This window comes from Convolutriloba macropyga, chromosome 7 (genome assembly GCF_964194025.1).
Source record: "Convolutriloba macropyga chromosome 7, txConMacr16.3, whole genome shotgun sequence".
Taxonomy (NCBI): Eukaryota; Metazoa; Xenacoelomorpha; order Acoela; family Convolutidae; genus Convolutriloba; species Convolutriloba macropyga.
Genome location: NC_134474.1, coordinates 65,833,755 through 65,852,953, shown reverse-complemented (window position 1 = coordinate 65,852,953; position 19,199 = coordinate 65,833,755). Strand labels below are relative to the sequence as shown.

Genomic DNA, 19,199 nt, shown 5'->3' with positions numbered 1-19,199 from the left:
GTTTGATTTTCAATTAATTTATTGAGAGCAACTTCATCGAGGGCTTCTTGTGTTTCGCATTGAGTCAGCTGCTTTATTGACAAACCATTTATTTCATCATTTTCGTAAAAATATGATCTCCTATCGGACTTTGGCCAGTTATAAGCTCTACTAATGTAGCAGACTGCGATCTCGAACCAATATAGGCTGCTTTTATCTGATCAGACGCTCGTCGGATTCCAATTCCAAACTTGTTGATAGGCAAACATGCTTGATGCCATGATTAATTGGACAAGACTGCTCCCAGTATATTCTCAAAGGTTGTCCTTTGAAGCGAATTCAAATTCCTCAAAAATATTTTTAGCTTCCTCTGATGGTGTATTGCAGCGCAGTGAATACACCATTTTTGGTGCACCCAGACAGCTACGTAGAATGCCAAGGGCACACTGTGGGTCGTTTATATACTTGAAGATCTGCATTAAATTTTCGACCTTTTGAACACGTTTCTGTATCAAGGAAGCAACGAATCGGGGGATCCAACAGCACCACCCAGTATTTCAAGTCCCTCTTTCTGTTTCTTTTAATTCTGCTATCGATTGTGTTCAGAGCTCCTCTTGACCAGACCTCACATTTGTCTCTTCTGAGTTCTAGGCCGCACGTTTTGCCCGATACAGTCAATATATCTAAAGCCTCGTTCAGTTCGGGTTCTGTTCCAGCAATAATACCATTCTCAAGGTACCAACAGTGCTGGGTAAGATTAGGTAATTTTGATTCAATCTCTTCTATTCTTGAAATATTCTACTGATATATTGAAATATTCTTGAAATGTTATTCTAATCTTTCTTGAAATATTCGACTGTTAAGTCTGTGTTATAATGTAAATAGAATGGAAACTTTGAAAAATTTACAGCGTTACTGCGGATAGTCCCGACGCCAAAAGTAAGAAAAAGAAAGTTTTTAGTTTTATTGCTTAAGTTTCTTAGATTTTTTATTGCATTGTTTCCAATAAAAAATTGCTCGTGAAATCTTGGTTTTCAACCAATACTTGCAAATTTTATCAGTTCAGTTTGAATCAATGATCGAATAATTCTAATTGCCTTCTATGAAAAAATTTTTGGGCATCATTCTTTCTCCCGGTTTCGCCTCATCATTGATTTACTGCCCATAGAATTAGACACAATTTTTGAGTTCCCCGCGCATTGTCTAAGACATCAAAAATTTCTTCACTGTTGATTGTCTCCGCTGATTGGGTAATAAATCTCACAAGAATCTTGCAATCTTACTTGGTTTCATCCTAAATCGAAAATCAATTTTTTGTCAAACTATTCAGTTTTCGAAGAGTTTCTCAATAATATCATTTTCGTTTCTACGTAATGGATATCGATCGGCCGCAGACTTGTCAACCAGGAAAAGTTTCCATGGTATATATTACCAATTCCAAAATTATCAGATTAGAACATTAGTCAATTAAAACTTAGTTCAATTTTATTCACGTTTTTAAACTCGAGAAACTGAACGTGATAGTATTGCACATTTCAAATTCGAGGTCTTGACTGAATGATGGCAAAATTCGTTTTTGTTCGGAAACTGAAAATGTAGAAAATCTCAAAACTTTAAATTTTACCCTAAAAGTTTCCTCTTTCTCCTTGGAATTTTTTCAAGTCAGCAAAAATTTGCCCGTGTATATTTGTTGAGTGAAGTTGAAATGGTATTTTTCTGCTCAAAAAATTGTTCTACTTAAATTCCACTCCTTGTTCCAAATAATGGCACTTAAAAAATCTCGAAATCACCTATCTTCTATTTTACTCTCTAATTCCCTTTCAGATTAGATTCAACTGTTATTTGACAATGTTAGTTGTTTCTACAAAATACTCAATGTAAATGTACTCTTTTACCTTATAAATTCTTCCCTTGTGCAATTTTAAGAGTTTCCCTGGGACGAGGTGTCAGCGCTAAAAATCGCGAAAAAAATGCGATGAATACGATGAAAAGATGTAAGAATTGCGCTGAATTTTAGGTGGTGAATGCGGTGAAAAAACTTACCGCTTAACTTACCAAATTTCTTCACCGCAGAAAATATTGCAGTATATTGTTTTCACTTTTTTTACTTTTTACCATTATTATCCCCCCAACCCCACCCACCCCTGGCTTACCACGCATGAGTGTTGGTCGTATGGGAAGAAAGTTAGGTCCATGGGACATGAGAAAGTATACCGTCCAACCATATCTGAGTTCACCCGCCCGTTTTTATCCATGGATAATTTGCTGTTCTCCTTCGATTCCTCAACCGATTCCAGTGGGTGGAAGTATATTTTGGGAAACCAGATCTGGTCCATTACTGACGGCTGCAGTTGAATGTATTCATCAATTTTCCACGCAATCACGTCGATTCCCAAGGAAGCGGGCAGGCTTCTGTCTGTCCACCTACTCTAAAATGAAAAACAGCGCGTAACGGTTGGTACCCCACCCCCAACTCGCCATTTTAATTCAGGTGTGACGTGAAATGTTTAACTTTTTTGATCTATCATTGTGTGAAATTGCCTGGGTTAAATTAGTTTTGCGCTATATTCACTACTGACTGCCGTCTTCTCTGCAAAAATTCGTCGATAGAAACGAAAGGAATCTTCGTTATCATTGTTCCGACCCCTCTTGAGGGGGGAGGAACTATATACTCAAATGGGTTTTTCTTTTGTTCAGTCAATTTTCGCCGATCGATATATTCATCGTAGAGACTGGTATCATTAGAAAGCTCGTCCAGCGTAGAATATGGAAGTAAAAAGATTTTTTAATTTTCAATTTCTACAGTGAGCTATCGAAGTTTAAATTTCTGAGAAAAGTAGAGTGAATTCACGATGTTTTTATTCACATTTTTCGAAATTTTTGCCTAATTTTTCGTCAATTTTGCCCAAATTTGCTAAAATTTTAAGTATAGTGTCAATGATTTCATTTTTAAAGACAAACAAGCTTTGTAGATTATTCTGATTTAATTTTTTTGGTCAAAAACTCTGGATAAATATTTCAAAATTCAGCCTTTTTCTTCAAAAACAGCACGAAATAAGCTACTTTAGTCCACTTTGATTAAATTTGCCGACAGTATACCCCCAAACAACACTAATACAATCTTTGTAGACTCAAAAGGGGGCCATTCCTACTTCAACTTCCGCTGAGAGTGCTCTGTAATTAAAAAGTGCCGTTTTTTGCTATCTTTACTCGTTGATTATCAAAAATGCAGAATTTGTTTTTGAGTTTTCAACTAACATGTAACGGCTGCTCTCCTATCAAAGTCAAGGAAAACTTTACACCGCCCAGTTCGTTTCAGCGGTTTCAAATCTGTCCGGATATTGTGTTTTTGCAGTTAACTTTTGTGAACTGTATTATCCGCTATACTGTAGATTACCGTTGTATTACTTGTTGCTCAATTACTCCTGATAACTAATCGCTCAGCTTTGCTGTTTTACAATCTTGTTTCTCTCAAAATAACAAAATAATTCAAATTGAAACAATAAATTTTTGTTGAGTTTTTGTTAATAACTCAAGTTATAAACCCAATTTAGGAATTCCTGTTCCTACAAATTGTAGCCCTATAGCTTGGCTATAACTATGCAAAGTTTCAACCTGCTGCAGTAAGCAGTTGTAAAACAGTAGGTCTTAACAATTGGAAATCTGACAATAATAATATTTTCTAACTTTAATGTTAGCAAGTCTCTCTATTGGTTTCAATAACACCAATGTTGAACTAGAATCAGCTTCGTTAAAGCCAGTAAGAGAAACTGACTTTATGCTTTGCACAAAGTTTCTCTTACTTAGGAACTTCGTTCCTCAGAAAGAAAGTTTTGAGAATATCAAAGTTAATTCTCTTTTCACAAGTCAAAGTAAAGTTAAAACTGTACAATCACTAATATGATCTACAGAAACAAGACACGATAACAAGTAATTTACCGCTCAAGAAAGTGTGCTTCAATACGCACTGTATGTCAGTTTAATAAGACAAATTTCACAAGTTTCAACTGATTTTTGGTAGTTTTTCAAGCTCTATTTATACTGCCGTACATGTCAAAATTGCATCTCTGATTGGTTGTAGATTACTATGTCGTAAGATTCTCTGAATGCACTGAAGTTGGGGTTCGGGATACCTTATACGGTGCCCCGCACTCTCTGAATTAGTATGAAAATGGCAAAATTCATCGAATCTGGCTTACCAAGTTGGGTATCTCTTGCTCCGTTTGAGCTAAATTTGTGCGATTGTGAACACTTGAATACGTGGCAATAATTGCGTAATTAAAGTTTGAGTTTCTGTTTCACTTCATATATGACGATTACGTACTAATAATAGTTGCTAAATATAAATGTTGAACAAAATGAACAAATCCGTTTGGCTTCGATAGAATGTAGCATTAAATTTCGCTTGTCACGCTATTCTAGCTTTAAGGCTTGAAATGACCTTGAAGCGCTATTCAATTTGATTTCTGAGTTGTTAAGCTCAGCCGCAATATCGCCGGCCCTGTTTTCCATCGCGAAAACATCTTTTCCAAGTAGTACTGGGGCGAGCTTCACTACTGGTCTCTTGTACACTCCGTCGTTCGTTCGAACTATAGCTGATCGAATCACACCGTCAGGCCCATCGATGGTCTCCGTAACTCGACCTAGGTTGTAATATCCACGCTTATCGCTGTCTTCGATCAACCAAACGAGATCGCCTTCTTTAAGGGTTTCGTTCGCCGTAGATCGCCATTTTTGCCGATTATTCAGAGTTGGCAGATATTCTTTCCGAAATCTGTCCCATATGAGATTTGCATATGCTTGAGTTTGTCGAAAGAGCTTTCGATGATCAACAAATTCTTCGGCGCATGGTAGATAGGGTAAGCAAACGTTCCTGTTGCCAAGCAAGAAGTGATTGGGAGTCAATGCTTCTAAGTCATTAACATCTGAACTGACTGGAGACAAAGGTCTTGAGTTCAAAGTCTGTTCAACAATACACATCGTTGTTGAAAGAACGTCCTCGGTGACTGATCTGTTCCCCAACACTGCATACATTGCTTTCTTGCAACTTCTCACCAACCGCTTCCATACTCCTCCAAAGTGAGGTGCTGCGGGTGGGTTGAACTTCCATCTGATTCCTCGTTGAATTAGATGTTCTTCGATCCCTTCTTTGTTCCATGCCGCAACGTATTCTGCAAATTCTCTTTCAGCTCCAACAAAGTTTGTCCCGTTGTCGCTGATGATCGTATTCGGTTTGCCTCTTCGAGCAATAAATCTCATTATTGCATTGAGACAACTATCTGTGTCCAACTTGGGTACCACTTCTATATGCACCGCTCTCATAGTTAGACAAGTAAAGAGACAACACCATCGCTTTTCGTTTCTTCGCCCAATCTTCACAATGAAAGGGCCAAAGTAGTCAACTCCAACATTTGTAAAGGCTGTTGAAGCATCTAACCGCTCTTCGGGTAGATCTGCCATGACTGGTGCTATCGTTTGTGCTCTGCCTTTTCTGCAGGTAATGCACTTGTTCTTGATTGATCTTAAGGCGTTCCGTATGCCTAGGATCCACATCTTCTGCTGAACAATGTTTCTTACATGCTCAGTGCCTTCGTGTTGATTGTCCTTGTGCTCGTTTCGCAAGAATAATTCAACCGCATGATGTTTCCAATGTAGCAGAATTGGATGCTTTGCATTGAAGTCCAACTGACTTTTGCCTATTCTGCCTTTGGCTCGAATAAGTCCTTCTTCATCCAGGAAGGGGGAGAATTGTAGAATTTTGCTGACTTTTGGAATTTCCTTTTCAGCTTTGAGAGATTTCATCTCTTCACCAAACTGTTCTTGTTGTAGTAACTTGAAGATCGTTGCTTTTGCTTTTTCTTTTTCTTCAATGCTAACTATGAGTGTTGCTGGTTTGTGTTTGTTCAATGCTCGCTGTACGTATGCCACTGTATTTACTAGTCTGTTGAAGTTACTGAATCGTTCCCACTGAATAACAGCTTTCTTCTCTTCAGCCTGTATCATGAATACTGATGACGGTATATTCTCTTCATCTGATGCAAATATGAGGTTCACCTGCTGTGGCCATTCGCTTTCTGGTCGCTTCAACCAGGCCGGCCCAGTGAGCCACTCACTTTTCTTGAGTTCTTCAATGTTGATTGCTCTGGTGCCAATGTCCGCTGGGTTGTTGATACCGCTCACATGTTTCCACTGTGAAACATCAGTTGTATCTAGTATCTCAGCTACTCGATTGGCCACAAACACTTGTTGTTTGCGATGGGAACTGTGTATCCACTGCAATACCGTTGTTGAGTCTGACCAAAGACTGCAACTATTTATCCTCATTTCATGTTCCTTGACTATCTGTTCTTTCAACCTCACTGCCATGACTGCCGCTTGCAACTCCAATTGTGGTATTGAAAGATGCCTCATCGGTGCCACTCTGCATTTTTCAATGACAAATGCTAAGTCAGCTGAGTATTCTTTTGGTTGTGAGCGTAGATAGGCCACTGCACACATCGTGTCTTCAGATGCGTCAGCAAACACATGAAGCTCAGTTTTATCCCTCTCTCTGTTGAAGTATCTTCTATCGATGCTGGTTTCAGCCACTATTGGAAGCTGTTCTTTCCATCTCAGGAATTCTCCTTTTTCACTAGGCTCCACTTCGTTGTCCCAATGTTGTCCATTCTTAGTCCAGATGCCTTTCAGAAGTCGTCTCATATGAACACTGAACGGAGCAAACAATCCGATCGGGTCGAATACTGAAGATACCAGTGACAGAATCTTCCTCTGGGTTATAGGTGCTTCAACTTCCTTGTTTGTACCTCTGCACACTTGAAGGCTATCATCAGTAACGGTCCATTGTAGTCCTAGCACTGAGGATCCCTCCGTACTGGGTTCCACTTCGACTTGCTTTGTGTTGCTGATTGACTTCAAGTCCTCTGGGATTGCTTCGGTAACTGCATCATTGTTGCTTATCCACTTCTTCAGTTCAAATCCATGTTGTGAGAGAAGAGGTTGTAGTTGATTGAAGACTTCAATTGCTTCTTCCGGGGTTTCTACTGATTTGATGAAATCGTCCATGTAGAAGTTGTTTTGTATTGCCTTGGTTGCTATTGGATACTCTTTTTCGTTATCCAGTCCCACTCGCTTGAGAGCATAGTTTGCACAAGTTGGAGAACTCTTAGCTCCAAATACGTGACGCTGATATTCGTATATCTGAACAGGTTCGTTAGTTCTTGGACGCCATAAAAACCTCAAGCACCTTCTATCCTATTCGGAACTTGCACTTGTAGAAACATCGATTCGATGTCGGCTGTTAGGGCTATTGGTCCTTCACGGAATCTAAATATTGTTCCAATCAACCCATGTAGCAGATCAGGTCCTGCTAGTAGCTTATCATTTAGGCATACTTCTTTGTACTTTGATGCGGCATTGCAAACACGTCTTACTTTGCCCGGCTTGTTCGGGCTTAGCACTGGATGATGGGGCAAATACCATTCTTTCCCGAAGGTGCCTTTCATTTCGGACTCGTCCAATATCTTTACGAATCCTTTTTCTACATCTGTATCTATTGACTGTTGATACAAATTCTTCAGGTTTGGGTCCCTTTGGAATCTTCGCTCCAGTGAGTAAAGCTGACCCAAGGCTGAGCTGTAGTTGTTCGGTAGGTTTGGCTCTGGTTCACTCCACAGCATTCCCACTTCATACCGCTCGCCTGTGAACTTTGTCGTACTCTCTAGCATCCTTTGTGCCTGCAGTTCCTTTTTTGACTGACTGACGACGTTGATTTTGGAAGCATACGTTTCTATGTCCCACCAGGTTTGGATATTCTCAGCCACTTTCACATCTTCTGTGAAGGCGAAATGACAAACATTTTGTCTTCTTTTGCCCGTCATGGGTCCACTGACTACCCATCCTAGCTCTGTTAGAACGGCGAAAGGTTCACTTCGTGTTCCTATCTTATAGTCCAATGGGCGTTGTAGCTCATAAGCATCTTGACCAAGGATGATGCCAACTTCCATCAAGTTGAAGCTTTTGTTGGGTAAAACACTCAAGTGGTTGAAGCTTTGCTTCAGCTTGTTGTAGTTGTAGTTTGTGTTTCCCAAGGAGATTGACGGGTGTGCAAACGCTTCGATTGAATGCACCTTTGAATGTAGTCCCTTTATTTTTAGAGGAACCTTTTCTGTCTTCAGATCCTTCGTTCCGTGTATGCCAGCTACGTTGAGCGTCGCATCGGTGCCTTGGGCTCGTAACTTCTCTTGCACACTTTGATCGATGAATGAAACCGTTGATCCACTATCGAGGAAAGCATATGTGTTCAGCCTGTTGCCACCGCTCTGTATTGAGACAGGAACTATCTGAAGAAAGCTAGTAACTTCGTTACTCTGGTTGATTGTTGCTGCGCTTACGTTGATTGCGTGATTACCCTCGTCCATTTGGTTTTCTGAGTGTAGCAATCGGTTGTGCTTCTTGATGCATCCATTGATGCCGCACGCATTGACTTTACAATCTTTGATTGCATGTCCTTTGCCTAGACATCCGTAACATAAGCGTTGCTTCCTCACTGCTGCGTACCGATCATTCACACTCATGTTCCTGAATAGTGGACAGTTCCATATTTTATGAGTGCCATCAGCTAGCGGACAGTGATCACTTTGCGTTTGCTTCGTTTCTTTCACGTTGGAACTTGCACTGAAGTTCGATGTTTTCGAGAACCGTTTGTCTCTATTTGTGCTTCTTCGGTCTTCTTCTCTTCGCTCTCCCTTGAAAGCTGAAAACCCTTCGTGCACGAATGCTATCCTAGATAGCCATTTTTCAAACATAATCAGATCTCTCTTCCTGGGGGTCCAGTTGAAGGGTGATTTGTCTCGAGCACCAGTTGATTGGGAACGAGCATCATCGTTCTCTAATGCTGTTCTCTTCACTTTGCGCTCTAGCTCACGCTCTTCCTCCAGCAGTTGATGCTTGGTTTCCAGTTCCTTCATTTGCATTTCCAGCTCTAGCCTCCTTCGCTCAAACCGCGCTTGTTCGAGTCGCATCTTGGTTTCGAATTCGATATCGAATTTCTTCATCCTTTCCTTCGCCTTTGCTTTGCTGAAGATGTTTCCGAAACATTCTCCGTCTCATGGCCACTTGCTGTTGCTCCATTTTGCACTGTTTGAGCAACTGGGTTGTCTGTTGGGTAGTTGTTGTTGCTCTCGCTGTCGTTCACTGCTTGGGTCGCGTTATTTTGCTCTGCATTCATTGCTGGTTGCGTGCCTTTGCTTATATATGCAAGCCAATGATAGTCCAAACTTGCTTTGCACTTCCTTGCGTCTTTCAGATGTTCTTCTACGAAATTTGTTTGGTAGGGCACAAGCTTGTTTCGACGCTGCAGTTGCTTGGGTATTTCTTCCTCTAGGAGGTGAACAGTCTGTTGGTAGAGGACCTTTAGTTTGTTGGGTCGATCTGAATCTTCAATTATTTTGTAGCCAATCCCTGTTTTGGTGTTGACTTCTTCCAATAAATCTTGGAACTTCTTGTCGTACCTTTGTGCTGTTGATTGAAGCTCCTCTCTGCTGAATGTGTTAGGATGGCCTGATTGCTTTTTGCTTTGCTTGCTCCTTTTAAGCGAGGTTAGTTCTTCGACGTAATTTGTGAAGTGCACTCGCAACTTTCGCTCTGCCTCACTGGCGTTGCGCTGTTGATTTGTTTGATTTTCTTTGAGGGGTGCCTTCGGCACTCTCTTCATCAGATTGGACAGCAGTTTGCCTTCCACTGTCCGGGTCGGCGGACCAAATGTAACGGCTGCTCTCCTATCAAAGTCAAGGAAAACTTTACACCGCCCAGTTCGTTTCAGCGGTTTCAAATCTGTCCGGATATTGTATTTTTGCAGTTAACTTTTGTGAACTGTATTATCCGCTATACTGTAGATTACCGTTGCATTACTTGTTGCTCAATTACTCCTGATAACTAATCGCTCAGCTTTGCTGTTTAACAATCTTGTTTCTCTCAAAATAACAAAATAATTCAAATTGAAACAATAAATTATTGTTGAGTTTTTGTTAATGACTCAAGTTATAAACCCAATTTAGGAATTCCCGTTCCTACAAATTGTAGCCCTATAGCTTGGCTATAACTATGCAAAGTTTCAACCTGCTGCAGTAAGCAGTTGTAAAACAGTAGGTCTTAACAATTGGAAATCTGACAATAATAATATTTTCTAACTTTAATGTTAGCAAGTCTCTCTATTGGTTTCAATAACACCAATGTTGAACTAGAATCAGCTTCGTTAAAGCCAGTAAGAGAAACTGACTTTATGCTTTGCACAAAGTTTCTCTTACTTAGGAACTTCGTTCCTCAGAAAGAAAGTTTTGAGAATATCAAAGTTAATTCTCTTTTCACAAGTCAAAGTAAAGTTAAAACTGTACAATCACTAATATGATCTACAGAAACAAGACACGATAACAAGTAATTTACCGCTCAAGAAAGTGTGCTTCAATACGCACTGTATGTCAGTTTAATAAGACAAATTTCACAAGTTTCAACTGATTTTTGCTAGTTTTTCAAGCTCTATTTATACTGCCGTACATGTCAAAATTGCATCTCTGATTGGTTGTAGATTACTATGTCGTAATATTCTCTGAATGCACTGAAGTTGGGGTTCGGGATACCTTATACGGTGCCCCGCACTCTCTGAATTAGTATGAAAATCGCAAAATTCATCGAATCTGGCTTACCAAGTTGGGTATCTCTTGCTCCTTTTGAGCTAAATTTGTGCGATTGTGAACACTTGAATACGTGGCAATAATTGCGTAATTAAAGTTTGAGTTTCTGTTTCACTTCATATATGACGATTACGTACTAATAATAGTTGCTAAATATAAATGTTGAACAAAATGAACAAATCCGTTTGGCTTCGATAGAATGTAGCATTAAATTTCGCTTGTCACGCTATTCTAGCTTTAAGGCTTGAAACGACCTTGAAGCGCTATTCAATTTGATTTCTGAGTTGTTAAGCTCAGCCGCAATATAACAAATTATCTATATCTACAACATTCAAAAATCAACTGATCCTAACGGACGAAAAGCATTAGCAGGGCTAATTTTGGACCAATCTTGGACTGTTACAATCCAAAAAGAATTCGGATTGTAATCAGTCAGTCTTTTTTTTTGAAAAAAGACCTTTTTTTAATAATAAAGAACAGAACACATCAAATCAAAGCTCAGGAGTGATAGGTCCAATTGGCTTCCTAAGTAGCTACAAACCAATGCATTTATTTTCTTACTTGAAATCCTTTGATTGTTTCGACTTTAAAAATAATTGATTTTTAAAGGAGTAATGGCTTAAGGAAGTTTTCCTCTATTTTTTCTTAATTTGGTCAATTTGTAGCTTAGTATCAGCAAATAAAGAATGCTTCTTCATTTAAAGAATGATTCTACTAAATCAAAATTTATTCTCGATTGTGGTTTTAAGCCTGAAGTTATTGTTTTCTGGCTTTGATACTACTATATTTCAGATTTTTTTGTTTTTATGTAATTGTCAGTTTTTCACGTTTTCTAGTCACATGATCACATTATTGACAGTTCTCATATCACATTATTAGCGTTCAAAATAAAACACAATTGAATATTTTAAAATCTTGAAAGATATAGATAATAATTTTAACGGCCTCGACACTTCTTTCTTGAAAAAAATAATTGAAGTTTTTAATTTTGTCTTTAACTGTCATTTTTACTTTGTCGTTTCGGTCGTATGAAATTTCCTGTATAGTGATAGGTTTCACTGGCTTTTCATGGAAGCTGGGCCAATATTTTGATATTAGTAGATAGCTGATGGCTTTCATGACTTCGAAAACAATCGTTTTCCAAAACTAAAAAAAACTTTTTAACTTCGCAAATTTTTTTTTACCTAATCTTCTATTTTACTCACTAATTCCCTTTCAGATTATAGATTCAACTGTTATTTGACAAAGTTAGTTGTTTCTACAAAATACTCAATGTAAATGTACTCTTTTACCTTATAAATTCTTCCCTTGTGCAATTTTAAGAGTTTCCCTGGGACGAGGTGTCAGCGCTAAAAATCGCGAAAAAAATGCGATGAATACGATGAAAAGATGTAAGAATTGCGCTGATTTTTAGGTGGTTAATGCGGTGAAAAAAATTACCGCTTAACTTACCAAATTTCTTCACCGCAGAAAATATTGCAGTATATTGTTTTCACTTTTTTTACTTTTTACCATTATTATCCCCCAACCCCACCCACCCTTGGCTTACCACGCATGAGTGTTGGTCGTATGGGAAGAAAGTTAGGTCCATGGGACATGAGAAAGTATACCGTCCAACCATATCTGAGTTCACCCGCCCGTTTTTATCCATGGATAATTTGCTGTTCTCCTTCGATTCCTCAACCGATTCCAGTGGGTGGAAGTATATTTTGGGAAACCAGATCTGGTCCATTACTGACGGCTGCAGTTGAATGTATTCATCAATTTTCCACGCAATCACGTCGATTCCCAAGGAAGAGGGCAGGCTTCTGTCTGTCCACCTACTCTAAAAGGAAAAACAGCGCGTAACGGTTGGTACCCCACCCCCAACTCGCCATTTTAATTCAGGTGTGACGTGAAATGTTTAACTTTTTTGATCTATCATTGTGTGAAATTGCCTGGGTTAAATTAGTTTTGCGCTATATTCACTACTGACTGCCGTCTTCTCTGCAAAAATTCGTCGATAGAAACGAAAGGAATCTTCGTTATCATTGTTCCGACCCCTCTTGAGGGGGGAGGAACAATATACTCAAATGGGTTTTTCTTTTGTTCAGTCAATTTTCGCCGATCGATATATTCATCGTAGAGACTGGTATCATTAGAAAGCTCGTCCAGCGTAGAATGTGGAAGTGAAAAGATTTTTTAATTTTCAATTTCTACACTGAGCTATCGAAGTTTAAACTTCTGAGAAAAGTAGAGTGAATTCACGATGTTTTTATTCACATTTTTCGAAATTTTTGCCTAATTTTTCGTCAATTTTGCCCAAATTTGCGAAAATTTTAAGTATAGTGTCAATGATTTCATTTTTAAAGACAAACAAGCTTTGTAGATTATTCTGATTTAATTTTTTTGGTCAAAAACTCTGGATAAATATTTCAAAATTCAGCCTTTTTCTTCAAAAACAGCACGAAATAAGCTGCTTTAGTCCACTTTGATTAAATTTGCCGACAGTATACCCCCAAACAACACTAATACAATCTTTGTAGACTCAAAAGGGGGCCATTCCTACTTCAACTTCCGCTGAGAGTGCTCTGTAATTAAAAAGTGCCGTTTTTTGCTATCTTTACTCGTTGATTATCAAAAATGCAGAATTTGTTTTTGAGTTTTCAACTAACAAATTATCTATATCTACAACATTCAAAAATCAACTGTTCCTAACCGACGAAAAGCATTAGCAGGGCTAATTTTGGACCAATCTTGGACTGTTACAATCCAAAAAGAATTCGGATTGTAATCAGTCAGTCTTTTTTTTTGAAAAAAGACCTTTTTTTAATAATAAAGAACAGAACACATCAAATCAAAGCTCAGGAGTGATAGGTCCAATTGGCTTCCTAAGTAGCTACAAACCAATGCATTTATTTTCTTACTTGAAATCCTTTGATTGTTTCGACTTTTAAAAATAATTGATTTTTAAAGGAATAATGGCTTAAGGAAGTTTTCCTCTATTTTTTTCTTAATTTGGTCAATTTGTAGCTTAGTATCAGCAAATAAAGAATGCTTCTTCATTTAAAGAATGCTTCTACTAAATCAAAATTTATTCTCGATTGTGGTTTTAAGCCTGAAGTTATTGTTTTCTGGCTTTGATACTACTATATTTCAGATTTTTTTGTTTTTATGTAATTGCCAGTTTTTCACGTTTTCTAGTCACATGATCACATTATTGACAGTTCTCATATCACATTATTAGCGTTCAAAATAAAACACAATTGAATATTTTAAAATCTTGAAAGATATAGATAATAGTTTTAACGGCCTCGACACTTCTTTCTTGAAGAAAATAATTGAAGTTTTTAATTTTGTCTTTAACTGTCATTTTTACTTTGTCGTTTCGGTCGTATGAAATTTCCTGTATAGTGATAGGTTTCACTGGTTTTTCATGGAAGATGAGCCAATATTTTGATATTAGTAGATAGCTGATGGCTTTCATGACTTCGAAAACAATCGTTTTCCAAAACTAAAAAAAAACTTTTAAACTTCGCAAATTTTTTTTTACCTAATCTCCTTTAATTACTGGTCAAATATGACATTATGGGTGTCAGGGGAAAGTGTCAAAAGGGATTGATGTCCCAAAAATCTGTTTTTTTAAGAATGCGTTATGACCTTACTGACTTGGACACCGGTTTTTTCACGAAAAAAAAATAAAATACTTTTTGTTTTATTTTACGTTCTTTTTGTAGACGCAAGACATATTCTGTATAAATGCAGGTCTCACAGGCTTCCTTTGGATGAATAAATGATTCTATTAAAACATTTAATTTCGTAATTAATGTCTTTCATGACATTGGATATAATTTTCTGTCGAAAAAAATCAAAATTGTTACATAATATTGCCCTTTTCTCTTTTTTGTCTACTTGTTACCTAGTCTCACTCATAAATGGCCACAAGCTATAATTTTGGTGTTTGGATAAGGTGCAATTGAACGTATTTTGAGGGCCAAAATATGGCTTGACGGTTTTGACAGCGTTTTCTGGCAGGTTTCAATTGAGGTTTTGTTTGTTGTTTTTTTGTTGTTCTTTTTAGCCGCCTAATAAAAAATGAATAAGGACAGGTCCTAATGCCCTTCTATAGAAGCATTGGTAATCGTAAACCTTTGGGATAATTTATTTGATTCCTAATGGTTTTCATTACTTTTAAGTTAGTTGTTTAAAAAAATAAGCGACTTTTTCAACTTTACTGTTTTTGTTCTTTTTTTGTCTAATTGTTATCAAACCTTTTATGGACGGGTCCAAATATTTTCTGGTGATTTATAAGTTTTTTTGTTTAGTTTTAGGTTTATCTGACGGTATGCTGACTTTGTTAACAAATTTTCTTTTTTAAAACGGACATAAAGTTTTTGATGTAATTAATGTTTGTTGTTGTTGTTGTTTGATTTTGCTGTTCGTCTTGACTCGCTCCCTTAATATTGGCATATCACAGCAATCTAATGCTTCAGTTTTTACTCCACTGAGTTATTTGCTTTGGAGGCTATCTTGTCGTTCTTACAGAATTTTTTGAAAAAGACGGGCTTTTTTGGGACTCGCAAAAAATAATTTTTGGCCTTTTCTTTCTGTTCCTCATTTGGTAGACAATTAAGCCAAAATTGTGGATGGGCGGGGTCGGAACCTTATGTGCCATCGCACATTACCGAGTCGCCTTGATCTTTATATCATTGAGCGTTTATTTCTCAAAAAACTATATCTCAAATTTAACAAAGGTGACGCTAAAAGGTGACAAAATCACGTCCAATGTTCACAAGAAATTTAAATCACGATAGAGTTTTCGAGAAGATAGAAATTGAAGAAAAAGTTTTGAATAGATAATATGCGCTTGATGCGCTCTCTGATGATACCACTCACAGCTGTCTACGATGAAGAAATCGATCGACCAAAACAAACCCAGTTGAGCATCTAGTCCCCCCCCCCCCTACTGCGGTGGGATCGGAACAAATGTATCATAGAGAGAGAAAAATACATTCAAAATGCAATCTAGTTCTTTATCTTTTCAGGGAGCCAATTTTGACCTATGACGCAATTTTGACCAAAAAATTTGGAAATTTGACCTTAAACGTTTTTGAGCTGGAAAAGCGACAGGGCTGTGGTCCTAATGTGCAATTCCCACCATGAATGTAAACTAACAAATTCTAAATGTTTTTCATCGAAACCACTAAACAGGTTTTGAGAGTTCCGCTAACCTTTAAAACAGCATCAAATGAGATCGTTCTCTCTACCTCCGAAACAGTCCTCATCCGTTTTATGTGGAACTCACACTCAAAACCAATGTTGTCCGGTTTCAAGAATTGGTCACGAGTCCGATTTGAATCGATGAGTGTAAAGCAGGAGTTGGTACTTACTAAAAGATAAGAGCAGAAAGTTTTGAAGGCAATTTTTGCACCTGGTTGTGTCATATTTGAAAAAATGATAACAAATAAATTGATAAATTGAAAATGACTTTTTAAACAATACAATTAACAACACCGCTTTAACTAATATTCTTATAACTAGATGCTGCGTCTTCACGCGTGGTTTGAATCGAGAAAGCTAGTTTGATATATTTGATTGTGTTATATTTGAAAAAGTGGTCACAGGCAAAATGGCAACTTGTTAATAACTTGTAAACAGCTGACAAAATTCATAAAAACAACAGCTTTCAACTGTTATTCTATAACTATCTATCGCTGTGCTTCAAAACTAAAATATAAACCATAACTATTGTTGCCAAAACATTGCCATTAATATTATTTGAGCTAAATAAATAATAAATAAGAACAACAAACAAAAAATGTTAACGGATGTGAAGAATATCGTAAAGTTATATTGCAAGAGATAAAAAGGTTTTCTAAAATGGGCGACGGTGACGGAAAATATCAAAATACTGGAAAACATTACTTATTTATTTTTTATTTATTTATTGACGAGGCCGATATTACGTAATTCACACCAAATCGTTCATTAAGTTCTTCTTTATCCAATTCAAAAGTGATATTTATTTAAACCACACAGCATTGAGGAATTATTGATCAAACGCTTATTGATCTTTTTCTTACCCTGTGGGTGCAGCAATTTCATATATTGTATGAAATTGAACAACCATCTAAAAAGATAGGTACATAGGAAATCTAACACATATCTTATCAGCTTGTATCCCATAACAATATTTTGTCATCTTTGCACACAAAAAAAATCAAACACCGCGGAAATTTTTTGAGCTGACTGAAGCTATGGATATGGGTGTTTAGTTCCCCTTTTATAGAGAGCAATGACTTTGGGTACTTTTAGTTTCTGGAACGTAGTCCAAATTAAAACGCCTGTTTGTCAACGTTGATAAGTTTTCACTAATAATTGGATTAAGAATACTTTAAATGATTAGTATTATTGACTTTGTGACTTTCTATTGGAATGATTCTCAACTTGGGAAAACAAAAATCGTGTGATGTAATGGGAAAAAGAAACACTGGTAGATTACAGTTTTGAGACAATTTTTGTCCGACGCCTTAAAAAATAGTTGATTTTAACGATCAAATTGTTGACAAATTTGATTTTTGTTTTTCAGTGTCTTCGCTTTGATTGCGAAATAGCTCTACATTTGAAACATTTATATGTCATCAAATTTGTATAAATTAGAAATTGTAACAAAATGTCATAAATTTGCTCATTGTGCAATTCTGTTATAAAACTTTATTTTAAAAATAGTTGTCAGAAGCAAATTTTTATTAAAAAAACAATAAAAATAATTTGTTCACTGAGAACGAGAAATAAAAAAAGCGCAAAAATCAATATAACAGCCACATTTTTTTCAACGCGTTTACATACTAATTATCAGCATTGAGTAGTAAAAGACAGAGAAGTTAGGTGAAAACTTTGTTGCTCCGAAGCAATAGCGAGCCTATTATTGAAGTCCAGTATATTTGAAGTCAGTACTATTTTTAGTTGTTTCTAAATAGGAGAAAGAATTAGGTGTCCGAAGAAACATTCTGTAAAAAATTAGATATGAGGAATTTTTAATTCGGTTTTTAACATTTGATTTCCTCAATTTTTATCAACGCTACTAGGGTGATTCACGACTTCTAACAGTTCTGTTGCAATTATTTAAATCCGTCAATGATAAAATGGTTTTTACTTTACCACTTTTCAAAATAAAATATTTTAAAATTTTTTTTGTGTTATGCAGGATGCTTTTTTTTGTCTTTTTACCAAAATGAAAAGAGGTTCCATTGGCTTTTAATTTTCAAATTTGGTGAGAAAATTAGATTATTGTTTTTAATTGGTTTTTGAGGTTGCATTTTTTCCCCATTTTTGTTTGCAGCATCGTTTTGTCTCATTAACAACAGAACATTAACGCTTTTCGGTGATATTCAAATAAATGTGTTTGATGGTTTTTGCCTTTGATCGAGGTTATTTTTGACTTCTAACTTACCTGTTTTCAAGAATATTATCAATGAATATATGTGTTTTACCCGTACTTGTTGCTTTGGTGTGTTGTTCTCCCTTGGTCTCAAATATAACAGGAAGAAGTTTTCTACTCTGACATATCATTGAAACGGCTGTCCTGCTAACAGTTCTTTACAGCAAAAAGAAAAAATGCATCTAAAACTATGAGAGCACAAATTAAAATTGTAATTAAAGTAGAGGTTCTTGTATTTTTATTATCCTAATTTGATTATTTTTATGAAAACCATTGAATACAATAAAATTTTTTGTTAGACTAAAGAAAGGAGAAAAGAAAAATTGTAGAAAGATGGAGAAAAAGATTTGAAGAAAAATCAAAAACTAAATAGCTAATTGATAAGAAGATGATAGAATCTTTAGCATTTTTCAACAAATACAAAATTAAAATAGGCTAAAACTGATGAAAATGAATCACATTCCATTTCAAATACAATTAGTCAGACTCTGAAAAACCGTATTGTACAAAATAGCACAAACCTAGCTTAAATTGCCTTATTTGGTGTCGATTTACATTTTTTGTCTAACTTAGGAAAATATTGGTCCGTTCTGACTAAAAAAAGGGGCGTACAGAACAGTTCATAAATCTGATTAACTACAAAAACTTAAATAAGTACGCTTTATTACCTATTTAAAACTATTTTTCAAAGCTACCCATAAATTGACAGACAGTTAACGCGAAAAATCAGCAAAGATGACCTAAATTTTGAAATTTTTCACAAAACGTCAATAACTTTACAAAAGGTACAAACGGAAAGAAATCCTAAAAAGGCTACAAAGAAAAAATTCTATACTTCACGGACTTTCTAATGATACAGCTCACAACTTTCTGCGATGAACAAACCGATAAGCCAAAAGCACATACGGGTTCGGCAACTTTCAAACATATCTCGCCACCCTTCTAGATAATTATGCTCTCTTTACACTTCAACCGGTAGTAGCGTTTGAGACAATTAAAAAATCTCCTATTTTAACTCAAATTAAACTACCAAATTATATGTTTCAGAAAAGCATATATATATATATATATATATATATATATATATATATATATATATAATATATATATAT

The 19,199-nt window shown here is 36.5% G+C and overlaps 1 protein-coding gene across 1 annotated transcript in view; it reads right to left on the bottom strand.

Annotated features, from left to right (window-relative positions):
• LOC142342465 (acetylcholine receptor subunit alpha-type des-2-like) overlaps positions 1–16,575 on the bottom strand; it is a 70,256-nt gene extending 53,681 nt beyond the window's left edge. Inside the window, exons 1-2 of the mRNA XM_075393804.1 lie at positions 15,878–16,575; positions 2,133–2,408 (exon numbers count right to left, since the gene is read on the bottom strand). Coding sequence (XP_075249919.1) covers positions 2,133–2,408; positions 15,878–16,090 — 489 coding nt within the window. The 5' untranslated portion in view covers positions 16,091–16,575. The remainder of the gene's footprint in view (positions 1–2,132; positions 2,409–15,877) is intronic.
• Positions 16,576–19,199: the final 2,624 nt, after the last annotated feature.